Source organism: Zalophus californianus, chromosome 6 (assembly GCF_009762305.2).
Source record: "Zalophus californianus isolate mZalCal1 chromosome 6, mZalCal1.pri.v2, whole genome shotgun sequence".
Classification (NCBI taxonomy): domain Eukaryota; kingdom Metazoa; phylum Chordata; class Mammalia; order Carnivora; family Otariidae; genus Zalophus; species Zalophus californianus.
Genome location: NC_045600.1, coordinates 109,586,805 through 109,607,923, shown reverse-complemented (window position 1 = coordinate 109,607,923; position 21,119 = coordinate 109,586,805). Strand labels below are relative to the sequence as shown.

Sequence of the window (21,119 nt, the reverse complement as noted above, 5' to 3'; positions counted from 1 at the left end):
CCCACCATGTGAGTGACACCGACGGGGGCCTGGGGGCCTGGGGTAGCTGCCACCACCACCACCACCAAATCATTCCAGCAGAAGGCCTTTATTGAGTGCAGAGAGTTTGAAAGTTTTCGTCTTCCAAATATTGTAATAACATCAACCTTTGATGATTCTGTAGCAATTGATTGTTTGCAAAGCAGAGTAGGCCTTTTCATCTTAAGAACCCCAAATGACAGGGCACCTGGGTGGCTCGGTTGGTTGGGCGGCTGCCTTCGGCTCAGGTCATGATCCTGGAGTCCCGGGGTCGAGTCCTGCATCGGGCTCCCTGCTCATGGGAGAGCCTGCTTCTCCCTCTGACCCTCCCCCCACCTCATGTGCTCTCTCTCTCTCTCTCTCATTCTCTCAAATAAATAAATAAATAAATAAATAAATCTTTAAAAAAAAAAAAAAAGAACCCCAAATGACAGGCATTTGGGTGCAGGACAAACACAGCCTAGGAGGAAAGCATCAGAGCGTGGGGTGTGGGGATGACTTGGATATATTTGGGGCACTAGAGGGCTGTGTTCTTACACTGGGCGGGGCAGCGGGGGCTGGGGGGGGTGTGGAATGCCAACTCTGTGAGTTCCTGAGGGACGGGACCATTTTATATTCACTGAGGCCCCTGAGCCCTGCATGGTGCTGGGCCCATACTGGGTGCACAGTGTACGTTTTGGGGGGACTCGTGGAGGGCGACGTTCTAGTTTGGGGGTTCTCCCTGACCCTGTAGAGCCTTATGGACTTTCTGGGAAGGGTACAGGTTTTCTCCGGCTTCTGAGAGAGATCTGTTGGCCGCAGAGTTGTGATCGGAGAGAGAAAGGTAGAAGTGTCATGAGCTTTTATGTTGAAGCGTCTTTAACATAGTTTGAGGTTTTTGTTTTGTTTTTGTGTTTCGTCTTGGTCTGCGGACAGTTGAGATGTACAAAGGGAAGATAGGAGGGGTGAGGAAAGAGATAGCGGGGCGGAAGATGATAAAGCAGAGATGGGGCAGGAAGGAATGAGGAAGAGAAGACATGCTGAATTGGCATTCCGAGAAGAAACCAAGTAGCAGGAAGGCAAGACTCAGTGGCTTGGAGGTAAATCGGTAAACCGTGCTTGGCATGCCTTGGCCGTCTCTTTGGGCGTGGGGTTCCACGTGCTGTGGCCTTACCCTGCTGCCCTTTGAAATCCCTGGTGACCACTGTTCACACTACACTCTTCAACTGTTTTTTTGTTGTCATTTTTTAAACACGCAATGAAACCTAGTCTAGCCCAGTGGTAGAAGTTCCTTTTTTTTTGTTTGCCCCAAAAAGCGACATCTTCCCTCACAAGGAGACTCAAATGAGCAAGAGTCCTTCCCGCAGTCCTGCAGCACTAGGGAGACCAGGAGCACCTTGGGGACAGGGGAGGGGACTCTTCCTGGTTGGGTGTGAAGGCTTTGGTTCTGGAATCCTGACACCACCAGCCAGTCTGGGACCAGAAAGTTTGGAGGAGGAGGCCTTCTACCCAGTCCCCAAATACTTGCCTAGGGAGGGCCCTCAACAGGTCCGTCCTGATCCTGAGTGAGAAACTGATTGTCCTGTCAAAGGCATGCTTTGTGAACCAGTGGTGAATTCTGCTGGGAAGAGCCAGGCCGTCTTGGGGAGACCAGTGGGTGAGGAATGGGAGTCAGTCCTTGGTCTTGGGAGACAGGAACTATCCGACTTCGTGTCTAGGAAGAGGCAGGGCAGACTCAGGGAGACCGGGAGCAGCCACACGTGATCCCAAATGGCCTAGAGCGAGGGGCTCAGTGGCCCGGTGGGAGCACAGTGAGCATGAGACCCAGCAGGTGGAGGCCGTGAGTCGGCCCCAGGACTGATGGGTCCAGACGAGCTTTAGCTTCTCCTTAAACCCTTCCCCATTGCTTTTCCTGGAAGGGGCCCCTTCCTCCAAGCCCCCTCACCACTGGAGAGGGCAGCAGTCCAGTTCTTACCTGGCTTTGCCTCAGGGCAGAAATCCTAAGGGAAAGACCGGAGCAGTTGAGGTTGGCTATTGGATATTGCCCTGTGTCCTGTGTCCCACCCTCCTCAAACCCTAGGCCCTCCCGCTTCACCCTGAGGCCAGCCTGAGGTGGAGAGAGCAGCCACTGCCCCTGCCAGAGTCCTGTGGCTGCTGGCTTGATGCTGGCCTTCAAGTCGCCCGCCACTTGTACGGGGTATGCGGCCTGTAGAAGTTCTTAAAGGGGGCGGGTATGGGTGCTGTCTGGATACTTCTCTCACTTAGCCTGTTTGAGTTTCTCAGTTCTCTCGCCTGGGTCAGACCCCACTTCTGCAGGGACCTCTACCTGGCCCTCCCTCACTTTCCCCCTGCCCAGGCCCCCGGTGGGGAGCCAGGCCCGTCCCTGAGAAGAATTTTTCCTGGCACCTTTGTGCTGGTGGTGGATTCAGAGTTTCTCCGTCAAAAGTCACTGGTTTTCAGAGGGGTGTCCCGGCAGTCACGTGCCGAATACCAGGTGCCGGGAGGTGGTAATCCCGATGGCTACGCCACAGGCTTGGGAGTCGGACAGCCTTGGGTTTTGAGTCCTCCATCAGGACGTCCTGGCCGTGTGACGTGGGGCTGACCGGGGAACCTCTTGTGAAATTCAGTTTGTATGGGGTTGGGGCAGGGGAGAATCGGAACCCCTACCCGCCAGAGCAGTGCCGTCCGAGACGTGGCTACTGTGACCGAGGAACTGAATTTGACATTGAGTTGTAATTTAACGTGCACTAGCCCCACGTGGCTCGTGGCCTCCTCCGTTGGACCCCCCGTGGTTACAGGCAGCGTTAGGAGGAGTGTGTAAGGTGATGGATGCACAGTGACTGTTTAGCACGATCCCCTGCGTGTAGGAAGAGGCCTCAGCAGTGTCTTCTCCCAGCGAGACGGAGTCCCACAAGTAGCCAAGGCATCAAAGAGTGAGGCCAAGATGCTTGGGGCTGTGGATGTTGTAGGGCTTTCCAGAGCCCTTCCCACGTGCTGCTGCTTGGCCCCGCATGCCAGCCATGAGCACTGCCTACTGGGAGCACTGACATCTGGAGAGGGTGAGTGACTGGCTCGTGGGCTCCGGTGGACCAGGGGCAGGTTCAGAACGAGAAACTCTGTTTCACTCATGGGCCAACCACTTGTCCCCCAGGCCATATCAAGGCGTGGTCTCCCCACATGCCCGCCCCCAGGACCCACCTGTACTTCAGGACTTCCATTGCAGGGCTGGGAAGGCCCCACCCAGACAAGGCCTTTAAGAATTCAGGAGAATGTGTGGCCGCCCTGTGCAGATCAGGGCGTCTCAGTCTGGGCATTATTGACATTTGAGGCTGGATAATTCTTTGGGGTGAGGCTGTCCTGTGTTCCCCAAAATTAGCAGCATCCCTGGCCTTACCCACTAGTTGTCAAGAGCACCGCTCCAGTTGTGACACCCCTGTCTTCTAGACATTGCCAAGGGTCCCCTGGGGAGCAAAAATGCCCCCCCCCCCGGGGGGTGTGTGAACCCTTGGTGTAGGGGGACGAATTCTGGCTCCAGAGCTGGGAGAGTTGGTTGCCACTCTCTGACTTTGGGAGGTAGGGCAGTTCCTTGCCTTCTCTGGGCCCTGTTTTCTTTATCTGTAAACAGGTGTTGAGTATGTTGGTGGTTTGGGAGGTGGTCCCCTCCCAGCCCATTAAACAAATTTCTCTAAGTAACCGATCTTGATTTTTTATGGCCTATGAAATGCCGCTACTCCTGCCATCCTTGTCTGGGGAGACAGGACCCTCCACCCTTTCAGTCTAAGAGGGACAGACGTGCTTTTTGGTTGTGAACTCGGTGGTGGGCGGCTAGAATGTGTCTGCCCACGGTCAGCCTGTCCCCTCCCCGACACCTTGTTTTCCCTTCCTGCCACCCGGATTTCCCAGCGAGCCTCTGTTCTTAAAAAGTCATAGCCAGGGTTTCATTTGTAGTGCTGACCTATTATAGGGAGACCCCCAAAATTTAACGAGCTGCCTCTGCAAGGGTAATGTGACTTTTACAGCCTGTTGAGGGGCAAAGGGAGATTTGCATAATGTTCCAAGGGGGATTAGGTGGCTGGGGGTTGCCATGGCAACCCCACAGGGATGAATTGAGAATTTTTCCTCCTGGCGGGAGTTGGCCAATGGAGTCTGGGAAGGTGGGGGAGGGAGGCAGAGGGTTATCTGAGGGGAGGGAGGGGAGGGAGGGGAGGGAGGGCGTCAGGGGTTGGGGGGGGTGCTGGTGGCGCCTGAGATGAATGGGCAGTGTTGGGGGAAGGTCTAATCTGCAAAGGCTTTCCCTGTTCTTTCTACACAAGCAGGCTCTTTGAGGGCCATCCCCTGGAGTGGGGGTGGGAGGCAGGCAGAGTTTAATGTGTTTGGGAACCAAGAAATTAAAGTGAACAAATATTTAAAGATTATTGGATCTTGTTAACAGGAAGCCCGGTGGATGGAAATTGAGAGTCTGAAAAATGAAAGTCGCAGAGTCTGAAAACCAGGGAGGGACTTGGCTGCCACCTAGGCCCAGGTCCCTCCCCTGGAGTGGTGTCTAACCCTGTGTCCTTGTTGGGTGGACATTGAACGCTCCTCAGGACGGGGTGCTCGCTCTCACACAGCACCTAATTCATTGTTGAGAGGTCCGGTGGTTATACTGCACTCGAATCTGCCTCCTTCGCGCAGTGGGAGCTGAGGCCCGAGTGCAGGACAGACCTGGGACTTTGCCTTGCCAGCGCTCTCCCGGGTCGGGGTCCGGGTCGGTGGCCTAGATGCTCCCTCTCCCACCCCTACCCCCACAGGAGCTTCCCCCTTCCTTGGGAGCCTTCACCATTCCCAGTTCCCTTACTCCCTAGACTCTTGGGGAGAAAGTGCCTGAGATTTCTGGTAGGCAGAGGAAGGGAAGGTGGAATTCCTGCCAGGGTGGCATGCGGAGGGTCACGCCCCGAGCCCAGCACCCCAGACTCTCGGCTTCCATCTGTCTTAGCTGGGTGGGGAGCGAGCGTGTCGTATGTTCACCGCCATTCTTGCCTGCGTGAAGGGCATGGGGGCTAGCGCAGGATGCCCGGCCCAGGCTGGCCCCAGCCAGCGTCCCATTGCCTCCCTCCGGAGCCAGAACCTCAGGGTCACACCGGGCTGGGCCTTTTCTTGTATCCAGTCCTCGCGGCATAAAGAATTCAGCAGGCTTCCTCAGAAGGCATAAATATTTAATGGCCTTGTAGTTATATATAATTTGATCAATATGTCAGTGCTAAAAGGGCCTTTATGGAGGCTCACCTATCATTGAGTGGTCTGTGATGTAAACCCTCCCAGCCCCTCCAGAAGCGGGGGCCATTATCTCCCTGGGCTGCTAAATGGATCATTTATTTGCCCCCTTCTTTAAGACACTGGGGCTCTTTTCCCGTAGAGCCCGTGGCAGGGCTGGAGCGGGGCTGGGGAACCCCATCCCGGCTTTTACTGGAGGTCTCACCCCCTTTGTCCCTGGACTTCCTTCCCGCCGCTGATAAAACACCCACTTGCTTTATTTCAGAGCTGTCCAAGCTCGGTCTGAGGAGAAACTGCCTGGCAAGGAATTTCATGGTATAGTCCAATAATTGAGGGCCTATCAATTTAGAATTGCCTGGGACATGCAGTGGGATATTTTAAGTTAAAATTACTCAGGCACATTGTTCCAGAATCTTCCAGCATTTGATTGCTTCGTGGTTATGGCACCCGGCTGCTGGAGCCGCTTCCTCCTGCGCAGCCCTCGGCTTCCTGCCCTCACTTGGAACACACCCCAAGACTTCAGTCAGAGAAACCAGGTAAAACCTGATGAAAATTCAAGAGCCCCAGAGCGGACCGAGTCCCCACCCCAAACACGCATGTTTCTCAAGGAGTAAGCTGTGGTTCCGGCGAGCAGGATGAGCCCTTCCTACTGTGGCTGCTCGGCACTGACAGATGGGATGTCCCTGCGCTCTCCAACCGTTTGTGCTATGAAGCCTGGTCCTGGGACCGAGCCCCAGCCAGCGGGGCTCGTCCTCTTCCTCATCACCCTTTAAACTCTTGCCATGCTCTCTTTCCCTGAGCTGTAGGGAGGAAGGACATGTAACAGCGCCATTCAGGAGTGGTTAGCAGGCTAAGGCGAAATGACAGCTCCCGGATCTTACAAGTTACCACTTGGCCACTCTGTGTTGCAGACAACAAAATTGGAACCCGGAGAAGGGAAGCAATTTGCCCAAAGCCACACAGCTAGATGGAGGCAGAGCTGGGGGTGGAAGCCAGGTTGGTTCTGCGTGGCTTTGGGTCTCCCTCTGGCAGGGTTCTCCCTCTCGTTGTTTTTATTGGGCTGGGGTTGAAATGAAGTGTGCGTTCCCGAAAGCCGGCAGGGACAGACAACGGGGCAGTTTAAAATAAGTAGCAGGGGGACTGTGGGGTGGAGGTGGCTGTGGACTGGGTTGAGCAGTCAGCTACATTTTCAAGAAGAAAAGGGAGGCCAAAGACTGGCTGGCTGCTGAAGGCCAGGAGCAGATTGCGGCTCCCCTCCTTCGGCGTCCTGGGTCCGGGGCCCCCGGCTGGTGAGCCGGACGGTGCATGCTGGAGTGTGATGGGAGAAGCAGAGTTGGAAGATGCTCAAGGACCCTCGGTTTACAGCAAGATGGTCGCAGGTCCTGCTTTCCTGAGATGCTCATCGCGAGAATGGGAGCTCCAAAGGCACACTGAGCAGATTGCTTCTTGGGAAATTACACTTGCCCCCCACTATGTTGTTTTCCGTCATTTATTAGCCTAACAATCTCGCCGGAGACGTGGGGCAGATGTTACTCCCCGCACCCAGTTGGGAGCACAGATTCTGAATTGCACAGGGTCTCTGGGCACGTTTCTCTGAACTGCTTCTGTCTGCGTCTGCTAGATTAGCTCCTTCTGAGGAACAATGTTTTCCCACCAGCCAAGCTGCCTTCTTTGAACCACACTTGAAAAGAAACTTTCAAAGGCCGCACCCGCCTCCCCAAACACCTCTTTCCAAAGGCAGCCGTCTCCCCGTCGGGAGCACCTACCTTCTCCCAGGTCCACATCTGAAGATCTGGCTCAAAGGCAGTGGCTTTGCGCGACCCACTCGGAGGGAAGGACAGAGGCCAGGATGGAGGCCAGCCTCACTCGGACCACGACTGCCTTATTGATAACACGGTGCCCTGGATTGCCAGGAGGAGTTTGCCAGCATGTGATTCAGTTCCATTTTGTGATTTGTGACCTGTCCCAATTGTGGAAGTCACATATCTTGATTCCCGCCCCCCCCCCTTCTTGGAACTGAACATTTCGGGCTTGTTTGAGTTGGACCAAATGCTGTTTTAACAGCTGTTCTAATCGGAAATGCTGTCCATGATTAACCCTGATGGGAGTTTTTCTTTCAAAAATACTTCTCTAAGCTCTCTCAAAAATGTCGAAATTGGGCTTCTTGGTAGGAAGTTGTTTAGCGGGGTTGCTACATTGCTGGGCGAACATCAGTTTCCCCATCTGAATCGTGGAGATGGTCATGGTAAGGGCCTTCCCGGAAGGTTACTGTGAGCTCACACATGGGAAATGCTTGGGAACAACTGGGGTGGTGCGTGGTAGCCATCATTATTATTATTGTTGTTGTTAAGAGTGGCTCTGTCCTGCCGGCTTGTATTTCCAGGAGCTTCCCCTCTGGGATCACCACCCTCCAAAGAATCAATGTTAAGGAACAGTCCTTGAGGGGGATAGTCTTCCTGTCCATTCTTTGACTCACCAGTGAGCGGAGCCCATTCCCGGGCGGGGGCGGGGGGCGGCCCACGGAGAGATGGGTAAGGCTCATTCCCTGCTTCTACTATTTGGAGAGACCAGCAGGGAGGGGAGTGCCACTCCACGGCAGGCAGGCCTTGAGTTCGGGCCCAGAACGGGGCCTGAATGCCCATAGCCCCGGCCTCCAGAAGGTTCCCTGTCTGTGTGGAGTGGTTCTGATGGCCCTCGGTGGATGTTTGTGGTTTTGGGAGGTGGGCGAAGGAGGCAGGAACTGCTTCCAGTAGGGTGGAAGGGTGAGTCTGGGCACTTGCTCGGGGCCACCCGCAGGGCTTCTTGGGGGGGCCAGCGGTGGTCACCTGGTGGCCTGGATGCCAAGCCTGGAGCTGGGCACAGCTACGGGAAATCTTAGCAGGACCCTTTTCCTCATAGCCAGAGGATGCTGGGCTCCCGACCAAACCCTGCAGGAGGATCCCACCTGTGGGAAGCCTTTGGCCACATGTTTGCTAAACGGTATGGGGAAGGGGAAGGCCAGCTACTTTTCATTTTTTGCTTCGAACCATCAAGACCCTGACACTTGACCTCTTTGCTAGAGGAAGGAAGCAACAGATGGGAACCCTTTTATAACCACCCACCCCAGAGGTTATGAGAGCTGTAGTTGCTGCGTGGGAAGGTTCCAAGCCTGCCCGCCCCCTGCCTTCCTGGCTCAGGGGTGGGGGCAGCAGCCGGAGACCCAGCAAGACCCACCGAGACAGCTTGTGGCTGGTCTGGCTCCATGGCCCTGCCTCACCCTGTTGGCGAAAGGCCGCTGCCCGCCCCACCCCCCAGTTGTTGTGTCAACATTCCATCCACCGCGGCCCTTCCCACAGATGTCGCCCACCCTGGGCCAGGCCCAGATCTGCAGTCAGGGGGGCCTTGGAAAATCAATGCACAGAGGCCAGTGAGACTCTTGGCTAAATATTTATTGAGTACCTACTGTGTGCCAGGCACTGCTGTGCTGGTCATTGGTGGTAAGAGGCTTTGGACCAGTGAGCCTGGTTGGTTTAGTTTATGTCTGTTCTCTGTTTTTAATATATCCTTCTATTCTAATGTGGCACATGAACATCCGTCAGTTGAATGACCGTGTTGTCCTGTGCAGGTTTGGACTGAGATGCAGACTGGCGGAGTGTCCTAGAACTCCTGCCCTGTACACCGCTGATCCTATTTCCTTCCCCTTCCCCACTATCAATCGAGGGAAAGATGAACAGAAATGAGAAAGGATCCTCTTTGGGAGAAGAACTCTTCCCACTTACTTAGATTAATAATTTATACAGTAATTACTTAGTCATCTTCCTAGATTCCTTACAATATAAATGATGGGAATCTAGTGGGTCAAGTCCAGGGATGGTGCTAAAAACCCTACAAGGCACAGAACAGCTCCATTCCACAAAGAAGTGTCTGGCCTCAATGTCCGCAGCACTGAGGCTGAGAAGCCCTGGTGTCCATTGTCCTTACTGGAGCGTACCCAAATGGCAAATGGGGCAGTAAGGCCCAGAGGTCTCAGCTAGGGGAACACTCCCTCTCTCCCCTGGAATTTGGAAGTGGGACCCATTATTGGCATTCAGTGGGTCATTCGGTCCTTTGCAACGAAGAATTGTTCCACCCCGGATGCCCACAGGGGCAACTCTGGCCCTGTCCTGAGGATTGGAGTGTTCCAGGAGAGAGGAGCAATTCCTGGTCCCCACTCAGTATGCCCCCAGTAGACAGACTGTCCGTGTTGGAGCCTGCCACCATGGCCGGCAGCCCCTGGATGTAGGGCCACACAAGCCTGTCAGGTTCCCAGTTGATGGCCTGTCTTGTCTCTTCACCAACCAGAGGCGTCCTCATTAGTGGCTGGGGGTTAGAGGGAGGTGGGGTGCTAGCCCCAGGAATTCTCCCAAGGTCTGGGCTCTGTTTTCTAAGCCTTTAAACATCATTGTTTTTAAGTGCACCAGGATTTCTCATCAAGAGCCATTTGACAATGATCAGAGATTTTTAAAGGCTGTTGTCATGGTTTTGTCTCTGGAAGATTGCTGGGGGCTGATGAGCACTTTGAAGCCCGCACTGGGACCTCAGTCCTAGCGGCCTCGGGATTCAGCAGGAGATAAGGAAGGCAATCCTGAGCCCTGTCTGTCAGGGGGCCTACGCCTTCCTGTCTGGACACAGTTAACCATTTGGCACTATTTTTTTTTTCAGACTGCCCTTGATCCAAGATCGGAGGATTAACATAGGACAGGGGTGGCAGAAGTTGTTGATATTTATCTAAATGTGATCTTGGCTGGCATGTTGGGGATGGAGTGGAGAAGTGGTCAGCTCATGATCAACTTCTGGGAAGGATTGGGGTTCCAATGAGTTACCTCCTGAGCAGCTTCTTCAAGAAGGCACTGCTTTAACCCTAAAATGGGAAGCATTGGTGGTGGGATTTCAGGCTGGGTGGGGGAGGGATCCGTCTGGTGGGGCAGAGGCAAAGTGAAAAGTGGAGAGGGGTGAAGGAGGCCCTAGAAGGGGTCACCTGCTTTGAGAGCCAGAGAACCTGTCCTGCTGTTGCCATTGGGCAACACTTTGCTCAGATAATGGGTTTTACTGGGGTATGCAGTGGGGGGTGGGGGTGGGGTTGTTCTTGTTTCGTTTTGCTTTGTTTTTAATTAGGGCTTCCGTCCAGCGCGGGCGGACTCTCTATAGTCTGAACCACACATGTAGACCCCGCTTTGATAGGAAATTGGAGCTCCCCACAGCCAAGGCAGCCTGGCTAGGGGAGAGCCTCGGATTTAGCAAGGCCTCCTGGCAGGGGGCCAGCTGAGGTGCGGGGGGGGGGGGGGGGGGGGGGGGGGGGAAGCATGGAGCCCGCCTGGGGGGGTCTGTGGTTTTGGGGGAGTGCACTGACACCTGTGGGACATTTTGGCGACTTGATACATCTGCCTGTGCTTCACGCTGTCTCTCTTCTTCTGCAGACAGAGATTGCGAAGAGATTGAACACGATTCTAGCACAGATCATGCCTTTTCTGTCACAAGAGGTAAGACCTTCTTTAACTGTGTCCTCCATGTCTTTCCAGTGCAATGCAGCATGGTGCTGCCTGGGTCCCCCTGGAGTCCCAGCCCCTGTTCTTTCATAGGGACTGAAGTTAGCAACCTGAGGATTTAGAGAAAATGCTTTGGCACATCAGAGGGAGCATTTGCTCGTTCTTCTGGTAGAACTGGTTCTCTGCTACTTCCTGAGACCGAAGAGAGGAGGACCCTGGCCTGTGGTGGGGCTAGCGATGGGCGGTGGGAGCCCTCTTTGCCTCCACCCCCGTCCAGACGGCCATTCCTAGCCTCTGTTCGTCTGTGCCCCATCTCCCGCACCTGGAAATGTCTAGGAGCAAGAAGCCTGGCCAGATAGTGCTAAGGGGCAGGCCTTATAAAGGGAATGAGTACCCAAGGGGGACCCTAGTCCCTAGGACAGAGTGTCCTCCCTAGAGGCATGACCAATCATACTACCTTCTAAGCACACCTCCCAAGGGACCACCACCTGAGGCCTGGACTGGTCTAGTGGGGAAGACGAGGGAAGTGTCTCCAAGGAGGCCCCTTGGTGGTCAGACAGGTGACTGCCTGAGAGGGGCCTGTTTCTGTCCAGCAGAGCTCCCTCCAGCTGGGGTAGGCCCTGGCCTCCGTGCCCCCTGAGGGGCTGGGACCACCTCAGCTCCCTCCCGGACTCCTAGGTCTCTGAGTCAGAGTGGCGACCCGTAAACGATTTGAGTCCGTGTGAAAATACCATACAGTGACGTCCTCAAGCTTACAGCCCAGTAGGGGAGACAGCTACCTACAAAGCAGATGCTGTCCCAAGGCCGAAGGGAATGAACGCACCAAAAACATACCTTTGTTAAAATGGACTTTATTTTTTTAGGGTGGTTTTAGGTTCACAGCAACCTATGAGTGGAAGGTGCAGAGATCTCCCCTGTTACTAACATCCCGCACCAGAGTGTTGGCATTTGTTACAGTTGATGAGCCTGCGTTGACACATCATTATCATATGCCAGGTCCCTGGTTTATGTTAGGGTTCATCATGCCACTTTGTCTGTCTTTCCAGACATATTTTCGTTTTTCTCTCCACTTAGCTAGGGATTGAATACTTCTAGATTCACATACTTTTCTTCTGAACTCCTTGAATGTAAGTTGCAGATACCCTGACTCAGCACTCACTCCTAGCTGCGTCTCCTGAAAATGGGAACCCCCTTTCTGTGACGAATGCCATTACTGCATTTAGAAAATTAATAATGAGAACTGTCCTCTCCTCTCCAGCTCATATTCAAAGGCACAGAAGGACTTTTTTTTTTATGTGTGGTAGAGGGAGGCGGGTCTTTGGGCTCATTGCTGTTTTAACTGAAAACAATGTGTGGGAAGTCGTGCTCGCAAAAGTAATACATGCTCATGGAAAGCATTTAAAGCAGAAGATAGAAAGGCCTGGGCCACCTGTCTCATGGACCTCCTCTGCCTCGTGCGGGGGCTGCGTCCCGGCCTGTCCCCCGCGGCCCTCACTGTGCCCCCTGTGGCCAGGGAGGCAGTGCATCTCACCCGCTCCCTGTGTCCTCCAGCACCAGCAGCAGGTGGCGCAGGCCGTGGAGCGGGCCAAGCAGGTCACCATGACGGAGCTAAACGCCATCATCGGGGTACGTGGACTCCCCAATCTGCCTCTCACCGTGTGTATAGCCCTTTTATTCCTCTCATTTACCATAACCAGAGATCGACCCTGACCTCAGCTGGCCTCAAAGAATGGCGGCCCCAGGGCTCTGGTTTCCCATGGCTTGGACCCATTCAGGGCTCTCTCCCCACAAGCCCCCCAGTTACCTCCTGCTCCCCAAATTGACGGGTTGTCTGAGATGCCTCAATTCCACCTCTAAACTCACCAGCCCCAACTTCCTCCAGCTTTTGGTGCCCCACCATGGAGGGGGCAGGCTCTGAGATAACGCTCATGCCCAGCTCCTCCTCAGGCCTCCCCCGGGGGGGGCCTCTCTGCCCTGTGTCCCCTCCCTGGCAAAGGTCTGCCCTTCTTTGGCCAGCTGGGATCAGAACTGTCTCTGTTGTACTATTGATCTAAAATGTGCTGTGGAATTGGGGTTTGGGCCTAATTGTGCCATGCACTGAGCTGCCTGCCTGAGTGTGGATTGTGCGCCCTTGTGAATTCCAGCTGGGATATTCTGGGAGTCCTGTCTTACCGGGACTGGGAAAAATACCCAAGAGTGCTTTGTGAGGTCCACTTTTGGTTGGACCCCTCCATGAAAGGAGGAAGCCAGATCTCTCCTCTTTTGCATCCCTGTCTGGCTTGCATCTTTAATGCATTGCTTGGATTCACAGAGCATCTGTTCTCCTGCTCCGGTGTGAGGCCAGGGATATTTAAGATAAGCAGCTGAGGAAAAACAGTTTTTTCATGTGACTCTGGGCAAAGCTCTTAGCCTCAGGTGTTCCTGTCCAGCTTTTGTCCCTAAAATGAACGGGGTCGGTGTGATCACTGCTTCCCATCCCCAGACAGCTGGGTCAGGGGGGCTTCTGAGCAACATAGACGCCAGGGCACTCACCCCAGAGTTCTTTTCCATAGGTCTGGGGGTGGGGCTGGGAATGTTTGTTTCTGAAGTTTTCCAGATCATTCCGAATGAAGGGTAGTCAGGTTTGGGAAGCAGCGGCCCAAATGGCTGAGGTCCCGTCAGCCCTAACGTTCTGGGACCCTGCTTGGTCCTCATTTCTCTTTTGTTCTTATGTGATGTCATTATTTCATGGTGGAATTGAAGGCCCCAGAATGTTCTGCTTGGTGGGATAAATGATAACTCTTGCGTTTGCGGTCTGGGTCAGAAACCCTGAGATGTGCATTCTGGTTATAGTTCTTTCCTGTGTGACCTTGGCAGGTCCTGCCTCTTCCCGGGCCTCAGTTTCTGCATCTGTTAAAGGAGGGGAGGGAGTGGACCATCTCCCCGGGCCAGATGTGCTGGGGTAGGCTAGGGGCAGAGAGGCAGAGGGATGCTGGCCCACTGCTCCGTCGTCCCGCTGTCGGGACCCGTGACAGTGACCCGGTTCTGTCCTGGTGTCGGCCCTGTGGCAGCTGCCGAATGCTGCGGCGGGAGGGCATGGAAGCCTTCGCCTGGTCTGAAGCCTGGGGATGCTGGGGAGGAGCAGACCCCACCTACTGTGTGGGAGGAGCAGAGCAGAGTCTGGAAAGGGGACTATGAGTAAGCGGTCAGTGTCTTTAGCCGTTGAGCTGGGAGGCAGCACCCCAACAGGGAAGCCATAGTACCGTAAAGCTTATTGTCGTCCCTGAGATCAGCCAACCCCGGGGTTCTTCGGCCTCGACACTCTGAAGTTTGGGGCCAGATACTCGGTTGTGGGGCCAGTCCTGTGCATTGTAGGATGTCCAGCAGCAACCCTTTCTTCTACCCACTGGATGCCGGTGGTACCCAAAAATGTCACCAGACATTGCCAGATGTCCCTAGGGGTTGGCGGGATGGCCGCTGGTAGAGAACCACTGATCTTGCCAGTGCTCTCATTTCACAGAGGGGGCAGTGATTCAAGGATGGGCACAGTCAGCCAGAGGCCTGGGGGCCTAAGTCCCCCAGCTCTTCCCTGGGCAGCCCGCCTGGGTGACCAGTTCACATCTCCGATCGCGGCGGAAAGGGACCCCGGGGGCGGGAAGTGTGCCGTGGGCTCTGCCCTCTGAAATTTCTCCTCCTCCAGCTCCCCGTCCCTTTCCCTCTCCAGGCCAGGCCCTCCCACCCGCGCAGTGGCCCCAGTGGGCCCCCCTCTCCTGCTCCTGCCACCCTCTTTGGAATTCAAAATCCTCTTAGGAAAATAACTTTTTTCTAAATTCTAAGAAAAAGGGTGAGATTGGGGAGGAAGTGCCGCTTGGCTTAGCTCCCCTTCCTTTAAGTAGTATTTAGGAAGCTACAGGTGAGGTCATGGCAGCTCAAGGCAGATATTGGAATTCAATTAAAGCCAGCGAGTGGGGCCTGTGACCCCCATTTCCAAGGTAATTGCTTCTCGGGCTCCGAGTGAATGCAGCCGGCGCCCTGTCATTAAGCAGGCGGCCGTCTCATCGCTGCACCTGACAGAGCCTCACCAGGCAGGAATTGCGGACAGCTGAGGCCTGCTCGCGCTGGGGAGCCAGGCCTGACTGCGCTCCGCTGGGGAGGAGTGGGCTGAGCAGGCTGGCCGCCTGAGCTGACTGGGGAAGCTGGGGTGGAGGCGGAGGGGGGTGGTCCTGGCCCCCGCCGGTAAAGGGTGGTGAAGGGAAGGCTGCCCCCCCGCCCCCCATGGTGTGTTGGATTTGCCCGTCTGGAGGGAGAAGTAGCCCAGCCTCCTGGTCCGGGAATTAGGAGGGCTTTGGTCAAGGCCCTCCATGCCTCCGAGCTTCAGTGTCTCCAGTTGTGAAAAGATGGAAGGAGGGCTAGGTAAGTTTCGTATGGTGTGCCTGCTTCAGTCTGGTGTTCATGGCTGTCTGGGGCATAGGGTTGAAGGACTCTGAGGTCGTGTCTTGACTCGACAGTTCAGTGTATCTGCTGTGGGCATTTGTCATGGTGTATTTCCTACATGGAGTAGAGTATTTCTAGGGTCTCCTGGAAAGGAAGACTCGGAACCACCATCATGTTGGTGTGAAGGGGCAGATGGGGGGAGCCCAGGCTTGCTGGACCAGCACAACCCCTTTCTGGGGCACTCAAGTATTCCCCCGAGGGAACACGGGCCCAAAGATCTCTCTGTGCCAGCCAGGGCCTGGCAGGGCCAGTTATTGTAGACCCCGTACTGTGCTAGGCCCTATTTCTTGGAGCCACATTACTAGGAGAGGGATCCTCAGAGAGTCAAGATCCCTGTGCCTGAGGGCCGGGTTTGTCCCTGGAGCAGCATCCAGCGGAAGGCATCCCTAGGCAGATTATAGACCCTGTGAGCTGACCTAGCAACCATTTCCAGAATCCTTTTCCATTGCTCTGTGCTGGCCCAAGGTCATTGAACCTGATGGATGGACGGGCTCTTACCCCATTTGCCCGCTGACAGTTTGGTGTGCATTCCCTTGGAAATTTATTAGTGGAAGACATGTTATAAAGTGTTGACTTGATTTTTGGTGGGGGGGGGGGCGGTGAGGAGGAGGAAGAGGGAGATTGTAGCTTTTCACAGACGACACGGTATTTTGAAGCCGTACCTGAGGGTTTTGCATTCACTCCAGGATGTAGATGCACAGGATTCACTCGACTGAGTTTTCCACGAGGAAGAAGGTGAAGAGGGCGTGCTTCAGAATACATGAGTTTCAGCCCGGCAGCGTGGTGGGGCGTGGGTGTGCCGGCTCTGCTTGCCTCCCCGAGCCTGTCCTCACCTCCGAAATAGGATGGCAGGGGTTGTTGGGGACTCTAAAAGCTATGACAGAGCGTGCGCCAGGCTGCGGGGCCTACCAGCCATGTGAGGAGGCAGGCCCAGGGAGGGTCCAGGGCTGTTGTCCCCCTCGCGGGAGGGCAGGAAGTATCCATTTTATGCAGTCAGAACTCTGGGCTTCCTGTGGTGGGTGTCCTCAGTGGGTTTGGGCTCTGGAAATGTTTAGACGACGTCACTAAGTTTAACCGAAGTCATGCACCTGAGAAGTGAAGCATTAAGTCAGCCAGCAAAGGCCTTACAGCGTGGTGTGTATAATCCAGGTACTCTGTGAGGGAGATCTTCCCCAGCAGCCTCTCCTGTAAGTGGCCCTACCCTCTGAGCCCAGGCCACGGGCACTTGACACACGCGTGGAGGACAGGCACACACTTAGGGGCCCCTGGGCCACTTGCTTTGTCATGCTTGTGTTCTGGCATGAAATATTACAGGAGGAATGAGTACTCCTGAGTGGGCTCGGTTCTAGGCACTTACCCCCTTTGGGGGTTGGCGGTGGAGGGGGTGGGTTGCTGACTCCCTTGTACATCCCAGTATTGGAAGGAGTAGAAACTGGAGACGGGCTGCAGCAAAGTGGTGAGCTCCGTCCCTTCTTGGACGGTGGCCTTGATTCCATGTCTCCCCACTTGTCACCCCCCACTCACGTGGCGCCGTATTTCAGTCCATCGTCCTCTGCAGTCAGGGACGGGCCACAGGGGCTAGAAGTGCAGCCCGAGGCCAGCCGGCTTGCGCCCTGCCTGCTTGCGGAGGACAGCAAGGCAGGTGCATCGTTGCCCTCCAGCTCCCCCTGCCCCGCTGGGGGGAAAATTTTGTTTCACTCTGTGTTACAAGCAAGTCTGTGATGAGCAGACCCCACGCCCAGTAAGCGCCAGCAACTGCCCTCGCCCTGCACTTACGTCCTTGCTTCCTGGAGCCCACCGGGCCACTCCTGACTGTGCCTTCGAACCATGCAGAGGACCTCTCAGACCACCTCACGGGTGCTTTTGTACTGGAAGATGAGAAGTATATGGAAATTTCATTTCCTTTGTTGCAAAGAAGACACTGAGGTTGGACATGCTCTGGCAGAAAATCACCCTCCCAGGCTTGGAAGCTCAGCAGCTTTGAAAAGCCGCTGTTCTCCAAACGGCCACCGTAGCCTTTGTTCCAAGTTCCTGATGCTGGTTCATGGGTTCACGTGTCCAGGAAGCAGGACACACTCCACGGATGCTCCTTGTCCCCATGAACTGTTGTAGCAGTATCTCAGTGGGCCTTGGAGAGGAGAGGAGGCGCGGATCTGGGAGGTGGGCGGTCCCTTTTGGACAGAGCCCCTGTGCTGACTTACTTCTCGACCTCTCCATGTCTACCTTTTGCAACATTATCCCTGATTTACCCAGCAAATGCACACTGAGCAGACAAGCCAGGCACCATTAGAGGTGCTGGGATGGATAACACAAGCTCCCCGTCTTCCTGGAACTCACAAGTTGGCAAGCATCTCATAAAGATGAACGAAATCGTCGTATTCGTGATCCATTCGTGATTTTTGCTACCGTGAACTGAGCACCTGCTATGCCTTGACATGTAGTATCACGGGTGTGGGCCTTGCCCAGGGAGAAAACGGAAGCCCAGAGAGGTCCACTGACTGCTCTAAGGTCTCATGGCTGATAAAGGGTAGAGCTAGACGTCCATCTTAGCCTGTCTGTCCCCAGTGTCAGAAGGGAGACCTCCGTGCTGACCAGGCTGATGGGGAGGGCTTCCGGAGGAGGAAGCATTTCACTTGGGCAGGGAGCCGAGAAGGTTGGGTAAAGAGGGCAGGGCTTACCTGGTAAGGTGAGAATCGGGGTGTTTGGAGTTATTCAACTGCATCTCTGCCTAGGCAAAAATCTGTAGGAAAGCTCTTTCTTTAGCGACAGAATTGTTCATGGAGGGAGCCAGCCTTGGACCCAGGCAGCTGCTTCCCAGAAGCCCTTCTCCCCTTCTCGCCGCTCCTTCCAGGAATCTCACCTGGCTGTGCCCTGTAAAAAAGTGGATTAAATACCTCACTCATTGCTCTCTGGGATTTTACTAAATAGTTAACACTGGCAAAATGAAAAGGGCCTGCCAGCAACTGGTCTAAAACCACGGGGCTGCTGATGGAGACCCATTTTAAGACCGGGAGTGTAGATACAGTTGGATGGTTGGCCCACCCCGAGGAATGATGGGCAGGCGTTGGAAAGGATGTGATTGATGATTGGTACAGAACAGTCTTCAGTTAAAATCCAGTTGTGTCGTTGTAGTAGTAGTGAGGTTGGCAAGAGACTGTTGATTTAGGAATACAGTTACAGTGTGTAGCTTTTTATAAAGGAAAATTCTAGAGAGAGGAATAGTGGAATCTTCTAGGGAGTGGGATTGAAGGGTAATTTTTAAAGAACAACTTTTTAATCCATACTTATTTTTCATATCTTCTGACCACATATATTTTTTTTCTTGTAATAAGACCTAAGAATTATAATTTCTTTGAAAAGAAAGGATAGGGGAGGTCAGATGTAAGCTTCTGTGTCCCAAGAAGCGCCTGAGTCTCTGGGGCGGGCTGGGGTGGGTCTCTGCATGGGGTCCCCTGCCCTGGCTTTGTTTCTGCTCTGGTACCTCCGGGCAGATCTGGAGTCAGGCTGCACTAGCAGCTTCCATAAATCATCCAACAGTGGATGTCCCAGCTCTGAGTGATGGACACTGGTCCCAGCCTTTGACCCAGAGCTGAGAAAAAAGCCCTTGGGGACCAGGAGTGTGGTGGTGTCTGTGGTTACCCGTAACTTCCATATGAGCCAGGTTTGCCATTTGCAGGTCGTTGGGGGAGAGCAAGGCCCTCACCCCCTGATGGCAAACACTTCCTGCCTCTTAGAGCCTCACCTCCAACCAGAACTTCCCCCTGTGTTCTGTTGTCTGCCAGTGTGGCCCGAAAGCCAAGTCTATATCGACAGGCAAGCTTGTCAGATTTTTACTCTTTGTCACCCCTGCAGCTCTTCTTGCTTTTGCGGGGGGCGGGGGGAAGTCTCCTTAGGAAGACTCTTTGGATAAGATTGGTGGTTGACAGATTTGAGTCCAGGTCTCACCCGCTAGTGGTTGGACCTGCTAGTAACTGGCTGCCCATTCCAGCCCCCTAAGTGTCAGTTTGCCATCTGTAAAGTGGGCACAAGCCCTCCTTTCCCCCTCCCAGGCCGGAAGTGTCAGAATATTTGGAAAGTGCTGCGCATTCACTCAGGCATTCAGTGAATTTTGGTCCCCTTCTCCTGTGCTCGTGGAGAAAATATTGGCATGTGTGGCAATCAGCATATCCAAGGCCCCAGCCATTCCTCAGGGGTGTTTGGCCGCGGTGTAGCCCGCCCCACAATTCCTGTGGTTCTTGGTGCAAAGTTAGGAATGATGAGATAAAGGGCATTTTGTAGCAGCTGCTGGGCAGAGGACCAGGCTGCCCGCACCAGCCCCTGGGGTGTGGGATGTGGAGGGGGAGAGAATACCCTGGGGCTAGCCTGGGTGGGGGTCCCTGGGCCCTCAGGGAGCCACGGAAGTTTGGAGCAGAAACCTCGACTGGGGATTGTTCATACTGTTACCTTAATGTGGGTGTAGATTTTAGAACAACGGGGTGGGGGGAGGGCGCGTTGTAAGCCCTCTGGTAAATGTGAGCGATTGTTGTGAGGTCACTTAATGAGTGACCTGCCTGAGGTCACACAGCTAGGAAGTACCAGAGTCGGGATTTGAATCCCGGTCCGTCAAGTGCCAAACCTCCACTCTTGTCACTCTGATCTCCGCTCTGATGTCCACCGACGTCAGCTCTCGTTTCACTGGCCCCCAAGCTCCCCTTGATCTCAGGGATTTTCTTCTGTGGCCTGGCCCTGGCTCAGCCAGCCAGCCTGGAGTTCCTGAGAATTCGGGAGGCTTCCCAGGATACGGGCGCAGGGTGGGAGCCCCTGGCTGCGAATGTTGGAAGGCATGCAAGCATGAGCAAGTGTGACTGCTCGCTTAAAAATGGATCCCCCTTAACAGAGAGGGAGCCCTGATGATTCTTTGGTTCTTAAATGCATGCTTTATTTATCTCGGGCTTGGAAGTGTACACTGAAGAATTCTGTCCTGAAACCGGGGTGGGGGAAAGGGTGGAGAGTTTGAAGACAAAAGGCTTGTGCCTAAATTGCCGTCGGTTAACAGACTTACTTCAGCCAGACAGCATGTGGACTGAGCTGGGGGTACAGGGTTTGGGGGCATCCCCCAGCGGCCTCCCCCGCCATCCCCGCTCAGCTGTGCTCACCACCCACTTCATTGCAGCAACAGCAGCTCCAGGCCCAGCACCTCTCCCACGCCACGCACGGCCCCCCGGTCCAGTTGCCACCCCACCCGTCAGGCCTGCAGCCCCCAGGGATCCCCCCGGTGACGGGGAGCAGCGCCGGGCTCTTGGCACTTGGCGCCCTGGGCAGCCAGGCCCACCTGACGGTGAAGGACGAGAAGAACCACCATGAGCTGGACCACAGAGGTGCGGCCCAGAGCTGGGGCAGAGGGCAGGGCTGGGCTGGGGGTGGAGGCCTGGGGGCGTGTCCTGTAGGTCCTACCGTAAGGAGACACAGCAAATGTTGTCACCCTGGGGCCAGGAGTTAGCAAAAGATGTGGTGCTATCTGTCGAATTCCTGGTACATGGAAATCGGAGCCCCACTCCCCCCGTTTCATGACTACCCCTCAGTCCCTGCTATGTACCGGGTGTTCTCTGGCCCAGAAGACCTCGTGCGTCCTCCCATCCTCCCAGCTACGTGCTGCCCATCCTTAAAGGGGGCCAGCCCAGGCCCATTCCTTCAAGATGCCTTCCAGTCCGTGCTGGGGACCTTTTTCCAATTCCCAGGAGAGTTGAAGAGCCGGGGTCCCAAGAATGAGCCCTAGGTTGCTGTCCTCTTGTAGCCTGCCCCTCAAGAATGTCTTGTCCTCACCAAGATCATTAGTCCTTCAAGAACAGGGGCCATGTTCCTGGCTTTAAACTTAGCAGATGTGTCTCACCAGCGCAGGTGCCTTGGAAAAGG

At 54.8% G+C, this 21,119-nt stretch overlaps 1 protein-coding gene across 11 annotated transcripts in view; it reads left to right on the top strand.

Annotated features, from left to right (window-relative positions):
* Positions 1–21,119, top strand: part of TLE3 (TLE family member 3, transcriptional corepressor) — a 47,110-nt gene that overhangs the window by 9,506 nt on the left and 16,485 nt on the right. For 2 of the 11 annotated variants that reach the window (XM_027569250.2, XM_027569249.2), the window contains exons 5-7: positions 10,686–10,748; positions 12,306–12,380; positions 20,380–20,584. In XM_027569250.2, coding sequence (XP_027425051.1) covers positions 10,686–10,748; positions 12,306–12,380; positions 20,380–20,584 — 343 coding nt within the window. Of the gene's footprint in view, positions 1–5,515; positions 5,566–10,685; positions 10,749–12,305; positions 12,411–20,379; positions 20,585–21,119 lie in introns of all 11 variants that reach the window. The other 9 variants (XM_027569248.2, XM_027569247.2, XM_027569252.2 and 6 more) reach the window with 6 other exon arrangements.